At 30.8% G+C, this 17,556-nt stretch overlaps 1 protein-coding gene across 1 annotated transcript; it reads left to right on the top strand.

Moving 5' to 3' along the window:
* Positions 1-13,614: 13,614 nt before the first annotated feature.
* Positions 13,615-17,098, top strand: LOC130983238 (coniferyl alcohol acyltransferase-like). The gene is made up of 3 exons (XM_057907446.1): positions 13,615-14,066; positions 15,050-15,491; positions 16,408-17,098. The coding sequence occupies exons 1-3, from the start codon at positions 13,665-13,667 to the stop codon at positions 16,974-16,976; spliced, it is 1,413 nt and encodes a 470-aa protein (XP_057763429.1). The 5' UTR covers positions 13,615-13,664; the 3' UTR covers positions 16,977-17,098.
* The last annotated feature ends 458 nt before the right edge of the window (positions 17,099-17,556 follow it).

Here is a 17,556-nt window from a genome sequence, read left to right as displayed (position 1 = left end):
CTGATAAGCAAATCTCTCTTTATTCTCCTTCAAAGTGTGGGTGTACTTGAAGGTCTCCACCAATGTCGCATCGCAATCCAACAACTTCAACTACACATGTTGCATTGAAACAATATGTTAGAATTCCTACTAATAATATGCAAAGAATATAACTAAGTTAATAACAAAATTAGAGAAGCTACATACCATCCTGGCCTTAGTCTTCATGAAGGTCATTGAGTAGCTGGTATACTTGAACGACCTGGCCGATACCCTGGTAGCTTTGTGAAACACCGATGTCTGAACCCTCATCAGTCTCCCAGTGAACGTACAGAGCCTTTTTTATTATCGGGTGAAGCCAGGAAGTGAGGTGATCATGCCTTTCACTTACATCCTCCAGCATCTATTGTAGCCGCCTACCTATTACTCTCTGGTCTCAAAAGGGATCTTTTTGTAACTCGGCCATGAATGGTCGTACATCAGCTTCATGATGTTGGTTATCTCCTGAGTACATACATTGTTGTTTGACGCAAACCTATCAACAATTCACAAACAAATCAATATGACAATATAAATTAAAACTTCAGAAACAAATAACCATAATATAAAGAATTTTTTAGAAATTTTGGCAAAGTTTTATCTATAACTGGAATGCTCCACAAACTCTATCCATCAACAATTAACTTAAACAGCACCAACTGTCAACAATCAATGAATAACAGTCAACAATAATCAAGAAGCAAAATCATAAATCCACTAAAGCAGAATCAATAATCAAAAATCAATAAATAGGATATATTAAACACTTTCAGCAATTCAAACCTACAACCTTAAATCCACTAAAACTTGAATTAACTATCAAGAATCACCTAATCACGATATATCAAATACTTCAACAGTTGAAACATACAACCCTAAATCCACTAAAACTAAAATCAATAATCAAGAATCATTAATCACGAGTTATCAAATACTTTCAGCATATAAAAGACTTAAAATACTACTTATGTCGTTCCACCATCAGGCCAAATCATCAACTGTACGATGGGAGGTGGTGAAGGGGCATTAGCTGATTGGCATCTGTTGCTGGAGGTAGCATCGCCAAGATAGTGGACTATTGAGTGGATGGAGGCAGTGTCATCACCGTAGATATAAGGACGTAATTGGGATTCGAGACCATGATGAACAGCTGGTCCGATGCACCTGCAACCTATGATGTCACCGAGGTAGTCGGAGTAGAGGGAGAGGATCCAGAATTCTCAACGGTATCGGCAAAATCCCTCCATCTACCACAACCATGACCACGACGACGACCACTAGGCTGATCCACAACACCTCTAGTAGTCATCATGTTTGCGAAGAGCATATCGATAGAGGAAAACCGTTGGTTAGAAATTTTCACAAAATAATCTCATCGAAGTATAGATCCAAACTGACAAACAACCCTCAATCAAATTTTAATTTGTTTGTCACTTAAGTCAAATCAATAAAAATCGAGTATTTAAACCTCGGGTTGTCTCTCAAAGGAATTGAAGGGAATTGTGCATGTTATTGGTTATGAGGTATTTTTGGGGGTTTTATAATGATAGACAATAAATGTAAATAACAAAAAAGTAAGCTAACAACTAAAAAAGGTATTGGCAAGAGATGAGAATTGGAATTCCTATCCTCATTATCATCCTCAATTGTGATAGGAATTGTCTATTGTTCTCACTTAGTTAACCTCTAACAAATAAAGAAAAGTCAAGTGAATAGAATTAACTTGAGTTCATAAGTCCTAGTCAACTCCTAGTGAAAGACTAGATTTAGTGAAGTTCAAGCTAACTAGCAATCTTCAATTACTAATCAACAAGAGATTTTGACAATTCAAGAGTTTTCAAATTACCAACCTAAGTCAAGAATACAAAATTCTATTCTAAAATCCAACCAAGTATTCTATCAAACACTTGGAAGGCATAAAAAAAAGTATAGTAAATTAGCAAGAAATATAAAATCTACAACTACCCAATACAAGAAAATGACAATAACAACTTAAATAAACCTCAATAAACATGAAACATAAATTGTATTAATGAAAATCAAACTTAACAAGGAGTCATAAACATAAAAACAACAAAGTAAAGGAGATAACAAGTAAAACTAAAGGAACAAAGATGCAAGAACAATAAATTGCAAGGAAAAGTAAATGAAGACAAGAATTAAACCTAAATCTAAGAGAAATATAAACTAATACACCCTAATTCTAGAGAGAAGAGAGAGCTTCTCTCTCTAGAATATAACCTAAAGCATGTTTCTAAACTATTCTAATTGCTCTCCCCTTATCCTTCTTGAATTTGGCCTCAAATACTTCAGAATGAGTTGGATTTGAGCCTCCTTGAGCTCAAAAATCGCTCCCAGTGTGTTGTCTTTAAGTTGGTCATGTGCTACTTGTCACACGTACGCGTGGCCTGACGAATTTCCTTCCTCACGCGTACGTGTGGGTCACACATACGCGTAGCCTTGAATCCACCAAATCCTTATTTTTCATGAATTTTCCATCTTGCATGTTTTTCTTCACTTCTTTGATCCAATCCTTGCCTCTTAAACCTAAAATCACTTAACAAACATATCAAGGCATCAAATGAAATTAAAGTGAATTAAATTTGGTAAATTAAGGGCCTAAAAAGCATGTTTTTACTCTTAAGTACAATTTAGGAGAATTTACAAAACCATGCTATTTCATTGAATAAATATAGAAAAAGTTGATAAAATCCATCAAATTCAATACAAGATAAACTATAAAATTGTAGTTTATCACATATACCAATTAAAATGTGCTAAACATATTCACTAATCATTCAAAATGCTTAATCAAAATAAACTACGTTAAACTGATTTAAAAAAAAATTAGCCTAAGCTTTAATTTAATTAAAGTTTCATTACAATCGCTTTAAAATTAAATTTTGTACAAATTTTTAAAGTTTTGCCCACGTCCTAGCAATTTCTGAAAAACAGCAGCAAGGCTTTTACAAAAATCATGAAAAATTTAATTCTAACTCATTGCTTCTAAATTTTGGTAGAATTATACTAGACACCTCCAATTTTGATTTAAAACAAGTTCTAGACTCATATCACATCATATGAAAAAGTTATGTAACTTTAAATTCTGATTTGTTTTAATTTTTCAATCATTATTAAGGCAACATACGTTCAAATCCTAATCTACCCACCAAGAGGCTTCAAGCATTGTTGCTAAGCAACTTAAATGTACATATTTGCTAAACTTTCAAAGAATTTTAAATTTGTAAAACAAACAAACCCTAAATCATATAATTTATTTTAAATTCTTCATCGTCAAACTAATTTTTATAAATTTTCTAACTGATTCTAAATTATCATCTAGTTGAAGCAACAAATAACTTGAAAAGAAAATTAAAGCACAAAAAAATTTTCTAAGTAAAAGAATAAGAACAAATTAACAATAATAAAAAATATATATAATAAAAACTTCACTAAGCAATCCGAATGAATAATCAACACAAATCAATAATAAACAACATAAATCTCATTTTATAATAACTAATAACAAGTAAGAATAATAAGAGCTTCTAACCACATGCCGGTGCTGAGAAGAAGAATAGTAGAAGCGGCGGTAGAAGCATTTACAGCAACAGCGGCAGAGGCATTTGTAGCAGCAACTGCAACAGAATAGTGAGATGGTGCCGTTGAAGACGTTGAAGAGGGCTGCTAGAGAGGAGGATGTTGACGGAGAGGAGAGATGAGAGGATCAGAGAGAGAGAGAGAGAAGAGAGAGAGAGAGAGAGAGAGAGAGAGAGAGAGAGAGAGAGAGAGAGAGAGAGAGAGCAAAATTCAAAATGAAGGGGAAGAGTGCTCGCAGTTCAATTTAGGACACAATTACCATTGGATAAATTCGACGATAAAGCGGTGCGGGTCACCTAAATACAGTGTTTCGCTAAAGTGGCTATTGATGCGTGAGCATCATTAGTGTCTTTTCTATATGATTTATATAGTAATTTGTTGAATTCTTGAAAGATTTAGGTGATTTACTCCCTATTAGATGCTAGTTTGAGTTGTTGTTGTTGTATTTTTATAATTACAGGTAGCATTCGGGTGAAATTCGGCAGAGTTCAGAAGGAAAAAAAAAAAACAAGAATTTGTTGCTGCCATGACGCTAAATGCCACCTCACCGGTGGCGTTTAGCGCCATCACCTTAAAGTTCACTATTGCATTCGGGCATGGTGGCGCTAAACGCCACCTCACCCACTACTAGAAATAGGATTTTTTCGGACGAAAATTTCAAACGAAATTTATTCCGCATGAATGACTTTTTCATTTTGGACAAATTTGAGACAAATGTTGAACAATTTTTAGTGGAGACATTGAAATAATATATTCTATCCTAAATTTGTCTAAATTTTGTCTCAAATTTTGGCGCCAAATTTTTTTTAGATGGCGCCAAAATTTTCATACAGATTAGCAACACATTTTAGACAAAAACTATAATTCGTCCGTATTCCATCTGAATATGCGCAATAACTTCAGACGGATTTGCGACGCATTTTGAAAAATGTTAATTCTATTCCAAATTTGTCTATAATTAGTTTTAAATGCTTTAACTATAACTAACCCTTCGAAGTAAACAAATTTTTTTCCCACAAATTTGGGACGAAAATAGCATCATTTGTAAATTTTGTTTGAAAGTTCATCAATTTTCAAACAGATTTCAAATATTTATTGAAAACTTTTAAAATTTAGTATAAAAATATTATTTATATTTTAAATTAGTCTATGAGTTGTCCCAAATATTTTTACTATTCCAAAATAAAGTTTTTTTTCCTAAAATAACCTTAATTATATATAACTTATAAAAAGGTACCGTTTTTGTTTGCACATTTCAATTCCAAAACCTCTTGATCAAAATATGAAATAATCATCATATTAATTAACATCTTATTTATTATTATACATATTTTTAAAAATTGGATTAATTGGTACGTTAGTGCTTATTTATGCAGGCTTTTTTTTATATAAATAAGTAAATAAAATATATTAATTCCCATAATACGCCTACAGAGAAAGCTTTACAAAAATGCGCAGGGCCATTGTTCGCAAAGCACCCGCGAAATGGATTTAGCCGTCATTTCTAGAGGGGCGCAAGCGAATTGAAACTTCTGGTGGGGGAAGCCATTTTGTGCCCGGCACCAACGAAATGGGTACTTCTGGTGGGACTACCATGAAATTTAGTTGGTTTATTTTTTAAATGTATGCTTTTGATTATTTAAGTTTTTATTAAGTTAATAATTTATTTTTATATAATATCAAATATGAAATAAATTACAATCTTAAAATAATTAATTGAATCATTATAGATCAACCATTAAAATAAAAGACTAGTAAATTAATCTATTATTCATCATAACTCCTTTAATTCAGGTAGTACGTACTCAATACTAAATAAAAAAAATTAACAAATATATTTATTCAATCCTAAATTTTAGAACTATAAATTTTAGAACTAAATTGACTATATTTTTATTATTTTTTTTCTATCATTGTATATCATATTTAACTTTTTTTTTTAGTTAAACTTGGAAACTCTATCTTCTTAATTTTTTTTATATACTCTATCTTCTTATTTTTTTATTCTTCTATTTTTATTATATTTAATATTAAATTTCTTATACAAATTTTTATATACCATCTTATATTTAATTTTGATTTTTTTAGTTACCTCATATTATTTTTTAATTTATTTTTTTAATTATTTATGTTATAATAATTCAAAATTTAAATTTTAACAAATTTAAGATAAAGTGTATCAAAAAGAATTACATATATAAAAATCTTAAAAATAATTTAAAGGAGTGCTAGGGGCCAGCAGATTTTGTGATTTGTAGTCATCAATTAGCCATCAGTAATGTTTTTAATGGTGTGAGATTACATCTAATGGTGGAAAATTACTCATTTTTCTTTTGATGGTTAAATGCTGGCCAAATTTTAATAAAAGTGCTGGCCTCTAGACTTTCTCAATAAATTATATCCAATCTTCTAAAAAAATAGTCAAAATAAAATATAATAAAAAATTACGTAAAATAAAAAAGTCATATATTTTTTCATAAGATTAAGGTATATTAAAAATTTAAAAAAATACAAATAAATACATTTCTTAATGGACTTTTTCATACTATTCATTTTGATCTTCATTCTCATTGTTCTCGTCGTCGTCCTCGTTCTCGTTCTCATCCTCATCCAAGTCTTCGTCTTCATCCCCAAGTGGCTCATCATCATCATCATCATCATCTTCTTCTTCTTCTTGATATGATTGTTAGATTGATTTGTGTCATCTTCTTGATATGCAAAATCTTCCGTTGTTTCAATCTCAATCTCACCTCTTGCTTTAGTCTTAAATACAAACCACCATTCTGCTTTTTTTCTAGTGTTGCTCATTGGATGAACTGCAAAATATACTTGAATTGCTTTATGTGCAATGATAAATGGATCATATTTATTATATTGTCGATTCTTTCGAATCTGTATAATTCCATACTCTTTGTTTACCTTTGTTCCTTTGCCAATTGTGGGATCAAACCATTCATATTAAAATAGTACAACTCTTTTTAGTGGTAGCCCAGTATACTCAACTTGAATAATTTTATCAAGCTGGCCATAGAAATCATTTTCATATTCACCATAACCTATGCCTTTGACACATATTCTATAATTCTGAGTTGACTTTTTACTTGAGTGAGATCTTGTGTGAAACTTGAAGCCATTAATTTTGTAGATAGGCCAACATTTAACAATTCTCAAAGGACCCCATGCCAAGGAATGAATATTCGAATCTGTCACATTATTTAAAGGATCATGAACCTGTATTAAATAAGAATGAATAAGTTAGAATATAATATGTCATCTACCAAAAATTGTGTGTACAATAAGACTATCATATCATGTTGACTTACATAATTTTTAAACCATTTTGCAAAATCTGCTTCAATAAATTGATCAACTTGTTCATCACTTAAAGTAATATGATCTTGGCATATGAAGTCCACAAAGATCCTATAGTACATGAATTTCAAATAAATTAAAATTATTAATATAAGAAAATATTATTAATAGTAAGAATATATATAGGAAGATAAATACTCACTCAATATATGGCTTAATTTCATCACAATTTATTAGTATATGATTCATGGCTGCACTGAATTTTTTGTCATCTAAATAACGAGTTTTGCATTCACTAGCCAAACAACCAGGCAAATTAAAAATAGACAAATTTTGCTCAATTGAATCATCACCTTCATCATTTTGCTTTGCGTCGATACTAGTTTGGTTAAAATAGTACTCACAAAAGTGAGAAATCTCCTCAATTAGATATGATTCAATGATAGATCCTTTAACATGTGCTTTGTTTTTGACCTTTTTCTTAAGATGATGGAGAAACCTATCATAAAAAAATTCATAACAAAAATCAAATAACAAATAGTTGACTTAATAAAACAGTAAAAAGAAATTTGAGAGTAAATATAGAAGTGTGAATAAGGTACCTCTCAAAAGGATACATCCATCTATATTGCACAGGACCACCAAGCAATGCTTCAAATAGCAAATGAATAGGTAGATGTTCCATTGAGTCAAAAAATCCAGGAGGAAAAATAAGTTCTAGCTTGCATAGCACAATTGGAATATTTTCTTCTGGCTTATTTAAAACATCTTCTCGTAACGATATTGAGCACAAATCTCGAAAGAATTGACTTAACTCTGTTATTTGCTTCCATATCTGCTCTGGGAATGAACTCAAAGCAATTGAAAGTAAATGTTCCATAAATATATGACAATCATGACTTTTCATTCCATATAACTTGCCCTCCTTCATGTCAACACATCTCCCTAAATTTGAAACATATCTATCAGGCATCCTTAACTCTTTAACCCATTCACATATTGCCCTCTTTTGCTGGAGGGTAAATGTGCAATTTGCTTTGGGTTTTATAATTTTACCTCCACTTTGTTCTGGCAGTTCTAAATTTTTTTGCTTGCAGTATAATGACAGATCCATTCTAGCCTTTGCATTATCTTTAGTCTTCTCTTTGATGTTCATGACAGTATTGAATATATTATCAAATACATTCTTCTGAATATGTATTACATCAAGGTTATGACGGATTAAATTATGACACCAATAAGGCAAATTCCAAAATATGCTTTGGTCCAATTATGCGTACTTCCATATCCTTCTATCTCAAGTTACTCAACATCACTTATCTTATCATAATTCTGAATTATATACCATATTTGCTCTCCAGTCAATTTTGGTGAAGGTTCTGATCTCTCAATTCTATTCTTATAGAATGCATCATTGTTTCTTCAAAACATGTGATTATCTGGCAAGAATTGTCTGTGGCAGTCAAACCATGATGGCTTTCTCCCATTTTTTTATTGGAATACCTTGGTTCGTTCCATACAGTATGGGCATGCTAGCCTGCCTACTGTCATCCATCTAGACAACATTCCATATGCAGAAAAATCATTAATAGTCCACAACAATACAGCTCACATTACAAAATTTGACTTGGAATGAATATCATAAGTTAAAACGCCATCTTTCTATAGTAGTTTTAGCTCATCAATTAAGGGCTACATGTATACATCAATCCTATTTTTGGGATTACGAGGACCAGGGATAATCATGGATAAAAACATGTAAGGAGTTTTCATGCACATAGAAGGAGGCAGGTTATACGGAGTGACAATTATTGGCCAACATGAATATTGTTTACCAGATTGACCAAAAGGGGTAAATCCATCAGCATATAATCCTAGTATGACATTGCGTGGTTCTTGAAAAAATTGTGGATGTTTTCTATCAAAATACTTCCATACTTTTGAATCCGATGGATGCTCAAGAACTCCTTTAAATTCGTGATCAAAATGCCATTGCATGTGAGGTGCTGTGTTCATTGAAGCATAAAGTCTTCTTAAACGAGGTATAAGCGGTAAATAGTGCATTCGTTTCAAAGGCACTTGTTTACCCTTTTTACCTATCTTGTACCTTGGAGAATGACAAAATTTACATTCCTTTCTTGGTATATCATCCTCCTTGTAATACAACATACAACCATTAATGCAACAATCAATTTTATTGCTTTCCATGCCAAGTTTCGATACTAGCTTCTTTGCTTCATAAAAATTGGAGACAAGTAAGTTATCCTTAGGCATCACTTCTTTCATAGCTTTCACGAAATCATCAAAGATTTGTTGAGATACATTCCCTTTAGCTTTTATACTCAACATTTTAACTGCCATTCATAATTCTGAATGACCAACACATCCCTCAAATAATGGGCGCTGAGCAGACTGTAATAAATCATAAAAAATTTTAGCTTCTGTATTCGGAGGATCCTCCATGTGTTCTTCAAATTGACTCATTAATTCTGGTCTAGCAGTATCAACCACCATAGATTCATATGAATTTCTTATTGACACACTAGCATGCGAAGAAGAACATGTGCCTTCTTGGTTATCATGATCTACATTCAAATGCAATGGACTCTCTCCATGTGAATCCCAACACCAGTATCTTGGCATGAAACCATATTTATATAAATCTAGTGAAACTTCATCCGGAGTTAAGAAAACTTTATTTTTATGTTTGTTGCAAGGACATCTAAGTAAACTGCCTTCAAGTATAAATTGAGATTGTTTTGTAACTGTATCAATAAATTGTCGAACACCATTAATAAATTCTTGTCGTAATCCTCCTCGGTTTGGTAAATTTCTATTGTACATCCACTTTTGATGATATGGAATTTCCATATCTACATATAAAGTATATAATAATTTTTATAATCAATAATTTTTTTTATATAAATTAACAATAATGTTGACAAGCGTTTAAATAAAGTGGCCGACACTAAACAATTTTATCCTATTTGTATCAGAAAATGCATCAGGCAATTCATTTGCTATTCTTTGTAAATGTATAATCTCTTGAACTTCTAGTTCACATTGCCCTAATCGAGGATCCAAATGCATCAAGGATGATGCATTCCAATTAAGTTACTTTTCAGGAAGCTTATTCTCTCCCCCTAATGTTGAAAATTTTGATTCATCAAAATGACAATCTGCAAATCGAGCTTTAAATACATCTCCAGTTTGTATCTCAAGATACCTTACTATAGAGGGAGAATCATATCCAACATATATCCCCAATTTTTTTTGGGGTCCCATTTTGGTGCGAGAAGGTGGTACAATGTGAACATATATCGCACACTCAAATATTCTTAAATGGGAAACATTTAGCTGCAGGACAAAAGCTAATTGCATAGGAAAAAACTGATGGTAACTCATTGGCCTCAAAAGAATAAGTGCTGCGGCATGTAAATTAGCATGCTCCCAAACTGAGGTTGGAAGATTTGTTCTCATTAGTAAGGGTCTAGCAATTAATTGGAGGGGTTTAATAAGTGATTTTGCTAACCCATTTTGTGTGTGAACATGAGCTACTGGATGTTCAACACTTATTCCATTAGCTATACAATAGGCATCAAAAGCTTGGGAAGTAAATTCACCAGCATTATCAAGACGAATTGCTTTAATTGAATTTTTTAAAAATTGTGCTTTTAATCGAATAATTTGAGCAAGTAATCTCGCAAACACCAGGTTGCGAGAATACAATAAGCACACATGTGACCATCTCGAAGATGCGTCTATTAGGACCATAAAATATCTAAAAGATCCACATGGTGGATAAATTGGTCTACATATATATATATATATATATATATATATATATATATATATATATATATATATATATATATATCGCCTTGAATCCTTTCTAGGAATTCAGGGGACTTAAATCCAATCTTTACTGGTGATGGCCTTAAAATTAACTTTCCTTGAAAACATGCAGCACAACAAAATTCACTAGATTTAAGAATCTCCTGATTCTTTAGTGAATGCCCATGAGAGTTTTCAATAATTCTTCGCATCATGGTTGTTCCCAGATGACCCAATCGATCATGCCAAGTTATGAATTCATTTGGGCTAGTAAACTTCTGGTTTACAATGACATGTGATTCAATTGTACTAATTTTGGTATAATATAACCCAGATAAAAATGATGGTAACTTTTCTAATACCTTTTTATTTAAATCATGAGTTGTGATACATAAGTACTCATGATTTTTCTCATTCATTGTTTCAATATGATATCCATTTCGGCGAATATCTTTGAAACTCAACAAGTTCCTCAGAGACTTGGTAGATAATAGTGTATTATTTATTATGAATTTTGTTTCTCTAGTAGAAAATAAAATTATAGCTCTTTCAGAGTCTTCTATCACATTGTCCGAGCCAATAATAGTATTAACATATTCTTCTTTTGGCACAAGATGGGTAAAATATATATCACTTTTGAGAATGGTGTGCGAACTTACACTATCCGCAAGGCATACATCTTCATTATATATCCTTACCATTTTCTTCAAAGATAAATAATAATAAAATTAGTAGTAATACATGCACAGTCAAATTGAATTCTTAATTGGAATTATTTTTCTAAAAAATACTGTACATAATGTCATATATTAAAATTTTATTATTATCACTACTATTATTATTATTATTATTATTATTATTATTATTATTATTAAAACTTCACACATTTAATGATTTCAAAAATCTTAAACATAAATATTAATATTTCATTATTTATATACATCATATTTAAAACTTAAATACATAGAAAATAAAACTTAACAATAAATTTCTTACATTATTATTTATTTACATGAATACTTAACAATTTCACATATTAAATTATTCCATCACTGATCATATGATCAATATTTCCTTCAGGATCCTCAAAAAAATTAGATATATCATAATGAGTGGTAGGATTTTCAGCATCATTTGAAACAAAATTTGTTCCCTTTCCTTTGTCATCATTTTTCAAAGATGGTTGATAAAGATCGACTAGGTGCCTTGGTGTACGACAGGTACGCGACCAATGGCCCTTTCCACCATAACGGAAACATTTATCCTCTATTGCTTTACCTTTCGCATTGTTTCTTTCTTTATCCCACTTCTGGTGAGATCCTTTCTTATGAACATAATTCTTCTTCCTTCTATAATTTTTCTTATTACTAAAACCTTGCCATTTACCTTTTCTGGGGTAATGATTTGCCGTATTTGTTTTAGGAAATGTGGTGGCACTAGTTGGGTGCGCTTCATGATTTTTTAAGAGTAACTCATTGTTACGTTCAGCAACAAGAAGGTAAGAAACTAGCTCAGAATATTTTTTAAATTCTTTTTCTCGATACTGCTGTTGCAGGAGCACATTCGAGGCATGGAAGGTTGAGAAAGTTTTTTCCAATATATCATTATCAGTTATATTTTTCACATATAATTTCATTCATGAGGTGATTCGAAACATTGCAGAATTATATTCATTTATGGATTTAAAATTCTGTAGACGCAAGTGCGTCCATTCATATCGGGTTTAAGAAAGTATCACCGTCTTTTGATAATTATACCTTTCTTCAAGGTCTTTCCACAAATTTGCAGGATCTTTTAATGTGAGATATTCATTTTTCAATCCTTTGTCAAGATGACGACGAAGGAAAATCATGGCCTTGGCTTTATCCTTCTGGGATACATTATTTTCAGTCTTAATGGTATCTCCAAGATCCATTGAATCAAGATGGATTTTAGCATCTAGTATCTATGATAAATAGTTATTTCCAGATATATCAAGAGCATTAAATTCAAGATGAGAGAGTTTTGACATAATAAAAATTTATTATCTAAGTCTTCCAAAAATTTGATCAAAGTTTCGTGCTACTAACGTGTTGTAAAATAAATAACTAAGATATGATAAATATAAAATAAAGAAGTGGAAGTAAAGACTCTAATATTAATATTCACTACAATTAATATCTTAATATAAAAATATATATATATATATATATATATATATATATATATATAAAAGAGAGAGAAAAGAGAGTATTAGAAAGAAGATTTTGTTATTGATTGTGTGTATCTTTGAGACTTTAGCCTCCTACTTATATACGTATAACATTTTTACATTTTTAATTTTCTTTAATACTTTTTTAATATACTTCTCCCTCGAGAATATGAGTCGTTTGTAGAAAATGAGCATTCACATCCCATTCTTATCGCAACAAAAACTCTTTTTTCTGCTTTTACAATAGCTAGTCCCTATTTTTATCAGGAATAGGCCTCAACACTTTTTACTGTTGAAGTTGATCTTAGGATTTTTTGTAAAATTTTTTGTGTTACAGGTCACGAAATCATTATCTGATCAACTTTTGACCTTCCTTAGCCACCAAATTCTTAGCGAGCACCAGAGAACTACCCTCTTTAATTTGCATGCATATAATTCATCGTCCTTAAATGCTTAAGGTCTCACTACTAATAATTGTCACTACCAATATATACGACATTTCGCTGATTAATTAATTATAGCAACAAGAAAAATAAATTGTTGGAAAAGGACCAAGTTGGTTTAATTTCCCCGGGTTTACTATCTTCTTCATTTATCCATATCTCTTTCTATATAATATAAGCCAACTTATGCATGTGGCTTGTGTTCATCAACACACATAAATACAATAAAGCCATCAATAATCTTTACATATTTGGTACATAAAAAAATGGGAGAATTCAGAGTGAGTGTGATCAAAGAGGAAGTGGTGGCAGCCATGCTTCCCATGCAAGACCATTGGTTGCCATTCTCAAACCTTGACCTCCTTCTTCCACCGATTGATGCTAGCGTCTTCTTTTGCTACAATAACACCGCAATGCTGAGCTTTGGATCAATGGTGGAGTCACTTAAGAATTCACTAGCTAAGGCTTTGGTTCCCTATTATGCTTTTGCTGGTGAGGTGGTGCAAAACTCCATGGGTGAACCTGAGCTTCTGTGCAATAACCGTGGGGTTGATTTTGTTGTGGCTGAGGCTGATGTTGAACTTCGGAGTCTTAACTTGTATAACCCTGATGAATCTGTTGAAGGAAAGCTTGTTCCAAAGAAGAAGCGTGGCGTGCTTGCTGTTCAGGCATGGATAAATATCCTTTTCGATCTAAACTATATTATGGGGAAAAAAAAGGAAACTGAAACATAGAGGTGGATTGTAGCATGTCTAAGTTAGTTGGTGGCTACAGTATAGCTATGCAAGTTTTTGTTAAAATTAAAATTCTTTTTTTTTATTTTGATAATATTTTTTTAATAATATTTTTTAAAAATATTGTTTAATTATAAAAGATATTATTTTAATTTTAACAATATTTTTTAAAATGTTATAATTATCATAATCACCTTATCATAGTTATATTAGAATGATCATTTTAAATTATTTTATCTATTTATATATTCTCTATAAATTAATTGTGGATATATAATAAAAAGTGAACTAGAAATGTATTAATAAATGGTAGTTATATTTTAATTTTTTATTTATGGAATTAAATATTATAAATATTATTTATTTTCTAATATAATTAATTATTTTAGAAAAATACTCTTATTCTAAGTCATTTTCCTAATTATCTTTCTACTTAAAAAAGTAAAAAATTTAAATATATGTTACTTTTAAAAAGTAAAAAAATAAAAAAATTTTGGAAGGACTAGGTAAACAATGATTATCTTGAATAACATGAATAACCACCAATCAAATACAAATACACTATATCCTAATTTAATGCTACTCATTAAATTTACTCTTTTAACCTTATTAATTCATATTGTTCACACATTGTTCAAAAATGTTATTAGTTATCTATACTTTTTCAAATTTCTTTATTTAAAAAAGTGAGGATAATAATTAAAAAGATGTATTAATTAAGACTTGTAATTATTTTTTACTTTTATATTATTAAAATTTAATATTTAAGATTTAAAAAAATCTTGGTTGACTATGGTGCTGGAAAAAGATCATAAATTTTAACCAACAACTAGTTCAAACTTTTCTTTAACTCAGTTTATTTTGTAAGAATATTTAATTAACTTAATTAATCATGCATTTTTGTATAATTGGTGCAGGTAACTTGGCTAAAGTGTGGTGGGTTAGTAGTAGGATGCACTTCTGACCATCGCATCGCCGATGCTTACAGTACAAACATGTTTCTTGTATCGTGGGCCCAGTTGGCCCAATCGACAGGGCTCAGTACCTTAACTCATCAACCTTGTTTTCGCCGCTCCCTCCTCAGTCCAAGACGTCCCCCCACTCTCCACCCTTCTGCTTCAATTGACCGCATGTATGTTCTCCTCACCGACCACCTTCCTCCACCACCTGAGCCCAATCCCAGTTCCGATCTCGGCCCAATCGTCAGCCGCATATATTTCATCACTGTTGAAGAACTTAACCGCATTCAGGCACTTGCAACCTCAAGTGGTGTCAAGCCCACAAAGCTTGTATCCTTCTCTGCATTCTTGTGGAAATTGGTTGCTACGGCTTCTGTTTCATCCAAAACTATGATTGATGGTAACTTACAACTTACAATGCATCAAAAGAGAAATATTTATAAAATTTTTTGGTGACTAGAAATATTTATAAAATACGTATAAAATAACTCATTTTGTATATATTTTCTAAAAGTTTATTATTTCATTTCATAATACATAGCCAGTAAACCCTTAATTTTACAATAAAAAGTAACAATGCAAATAATAATTAAAAAGTAAACAATTATGTCACTTCTCTATTCATAATCAATCATGCTACATCTAAACCTATCTACTCTAATAGAATATATATTAAAATATTAAATATATAATTAAAATAATAATATATAAATAACAAATATTTATACATAAATATATCACAATTCATTCAATAATTGATTTTGTTTTATACATGCATAACATTTTTATTCATAATATATAGAATAACCGCCCTAATTGATTATAAATATTAAATATGTTATGATTATGATATTCAAGTATTCAACATTTTGAAAGTTGCTACTCAATTTAAATGATAAGAAAGTGAATATTTTATTTTGTTAACTATTATATATCCTGACTATTACGATTTTCATTCTCAAATCATCAATAAAAAATAATTACATATTTAGACTTAAAAAAAGATAAATATCTAATTTGATCTTGATAATTGTCAAGGCTATCTAGAGTTTTTTCTCTAAAAAAATAAGAAAGAAGAACTACACATACATTAATACGTGTATATATTTCCTAGATAAACAACAAAAAATTATGAACAATATGAATAATAAGCTACATGTCAAATTCATTAAACATAAATAAACTTAATTAATTCAAAATTTAAAATTAAAATTAATTTTTTTTAACCTATTATTTATTTTCCTATATTTTTCAAATATATATATATATATGATCTTACGAGCTTGATTCAAACCAATGATGTACACATATAACAGGTTATAATAACAAAAAGGCGATCGTTGCTAAGATGGGTGTTGTGGTTGATGGAAGAAGAAGGCTGAGCAATGGCGACAAGAAAAAGGAAGCGCTAATGAATTGTTACTTTGGGAACGTGGTTTCCATTCCATTTGATGGGGAACCAGTGGAGAAGTTAGCGGAAAAGACGCTGAGCCAGGTGGCCGAGCAGGTTCACGAGTTCCTAGAGGTGGCAACAACGGAAGAGCACTTCTTAGGGCTCAATGACTGGGTTGAAATACACCGCCCCGTACCGGCGGTGACCAGGATCTTTCGTGAAACGTATGATGGGCCGTGTTTTGTGGTGTCTTCAGGAAGAAGGTTTCTTGAGTCAAAGGTTGATTTTGGCTGGGGAAAGCCAATATTTGAATCATGCCATTTTCCATGGGGTGGTGGTTGTGGTTATGTGATGCCATTGCCTAGCCCTAAAGGGAATGGCGATTGGGTGCTCTATTTGCACCTTCACAAGAACCACTTGGATTTCATGGAGTCTCATTATTCTCATATATTTAGGCCTTTATCTTGGGATTACCTTTCCAACCAAATATGACATTATTTGGTTAATAAATACGTATTAAAAATTAATCAATAAATTAATTATTCGTATAAAATATATATTAAAAATAAATTAAATAATATATATTTTTACACAAATAATATATACGCCTTGATTTAGTGGGTAATTAGTATTGTGATTTTATCTTGTGTGAAATGTATCTTGTTTATGTTAAATGTATCATAATTTGTATGAGTTTAATTTTAATTGTTTTCTTTAAATGTTGAAATAAAAGAAGTATGTGCATACTATGTGAAGATGCAAAATTATTATTAAAAAAAGTATTTTATGATATGTAGTAGCAGTGTTTTTGGCAGAGAAATTTTATGTAAAAGATAATCTTTCAGGTAATGATAGGCACCACCAATAAATAAAATAATAATAAACATGTTAATTAATCATGTACTACTATAATAATAAACCATGAGATAGATATATGTTCCTGAGTATAAGTGAGTGAATAATAATTAGTTAGTGTCTGAGAATAAGTGAGCAGAGGTGTAACAATTACAAAAGTGAGTGTGTGTGCATTGTTCACCTATACTTTTCCTAATTTTTAATGTGTTAAGTTTAT

Source organism: Arachis stenosperma, chromosome 5, assembly GCF_014773155.1.
Source record: "Arachis stenosperma cultivar V10309 chromosome 5, arast.V10309.gnm1.PFL2, whole genome shotgun sequence".
In the NCBI taxonomy this organism is placed as follows: domain Eukaryota; kingdom Viridiplantae; phylum Streptophyta; class Magnoliopsida; order Fabales; family Fabaceae; genus Arachis; species Arachis stenosperma.
This window is presented reverse-complemented; position numbering and strand designations above follow the sequence as displayed.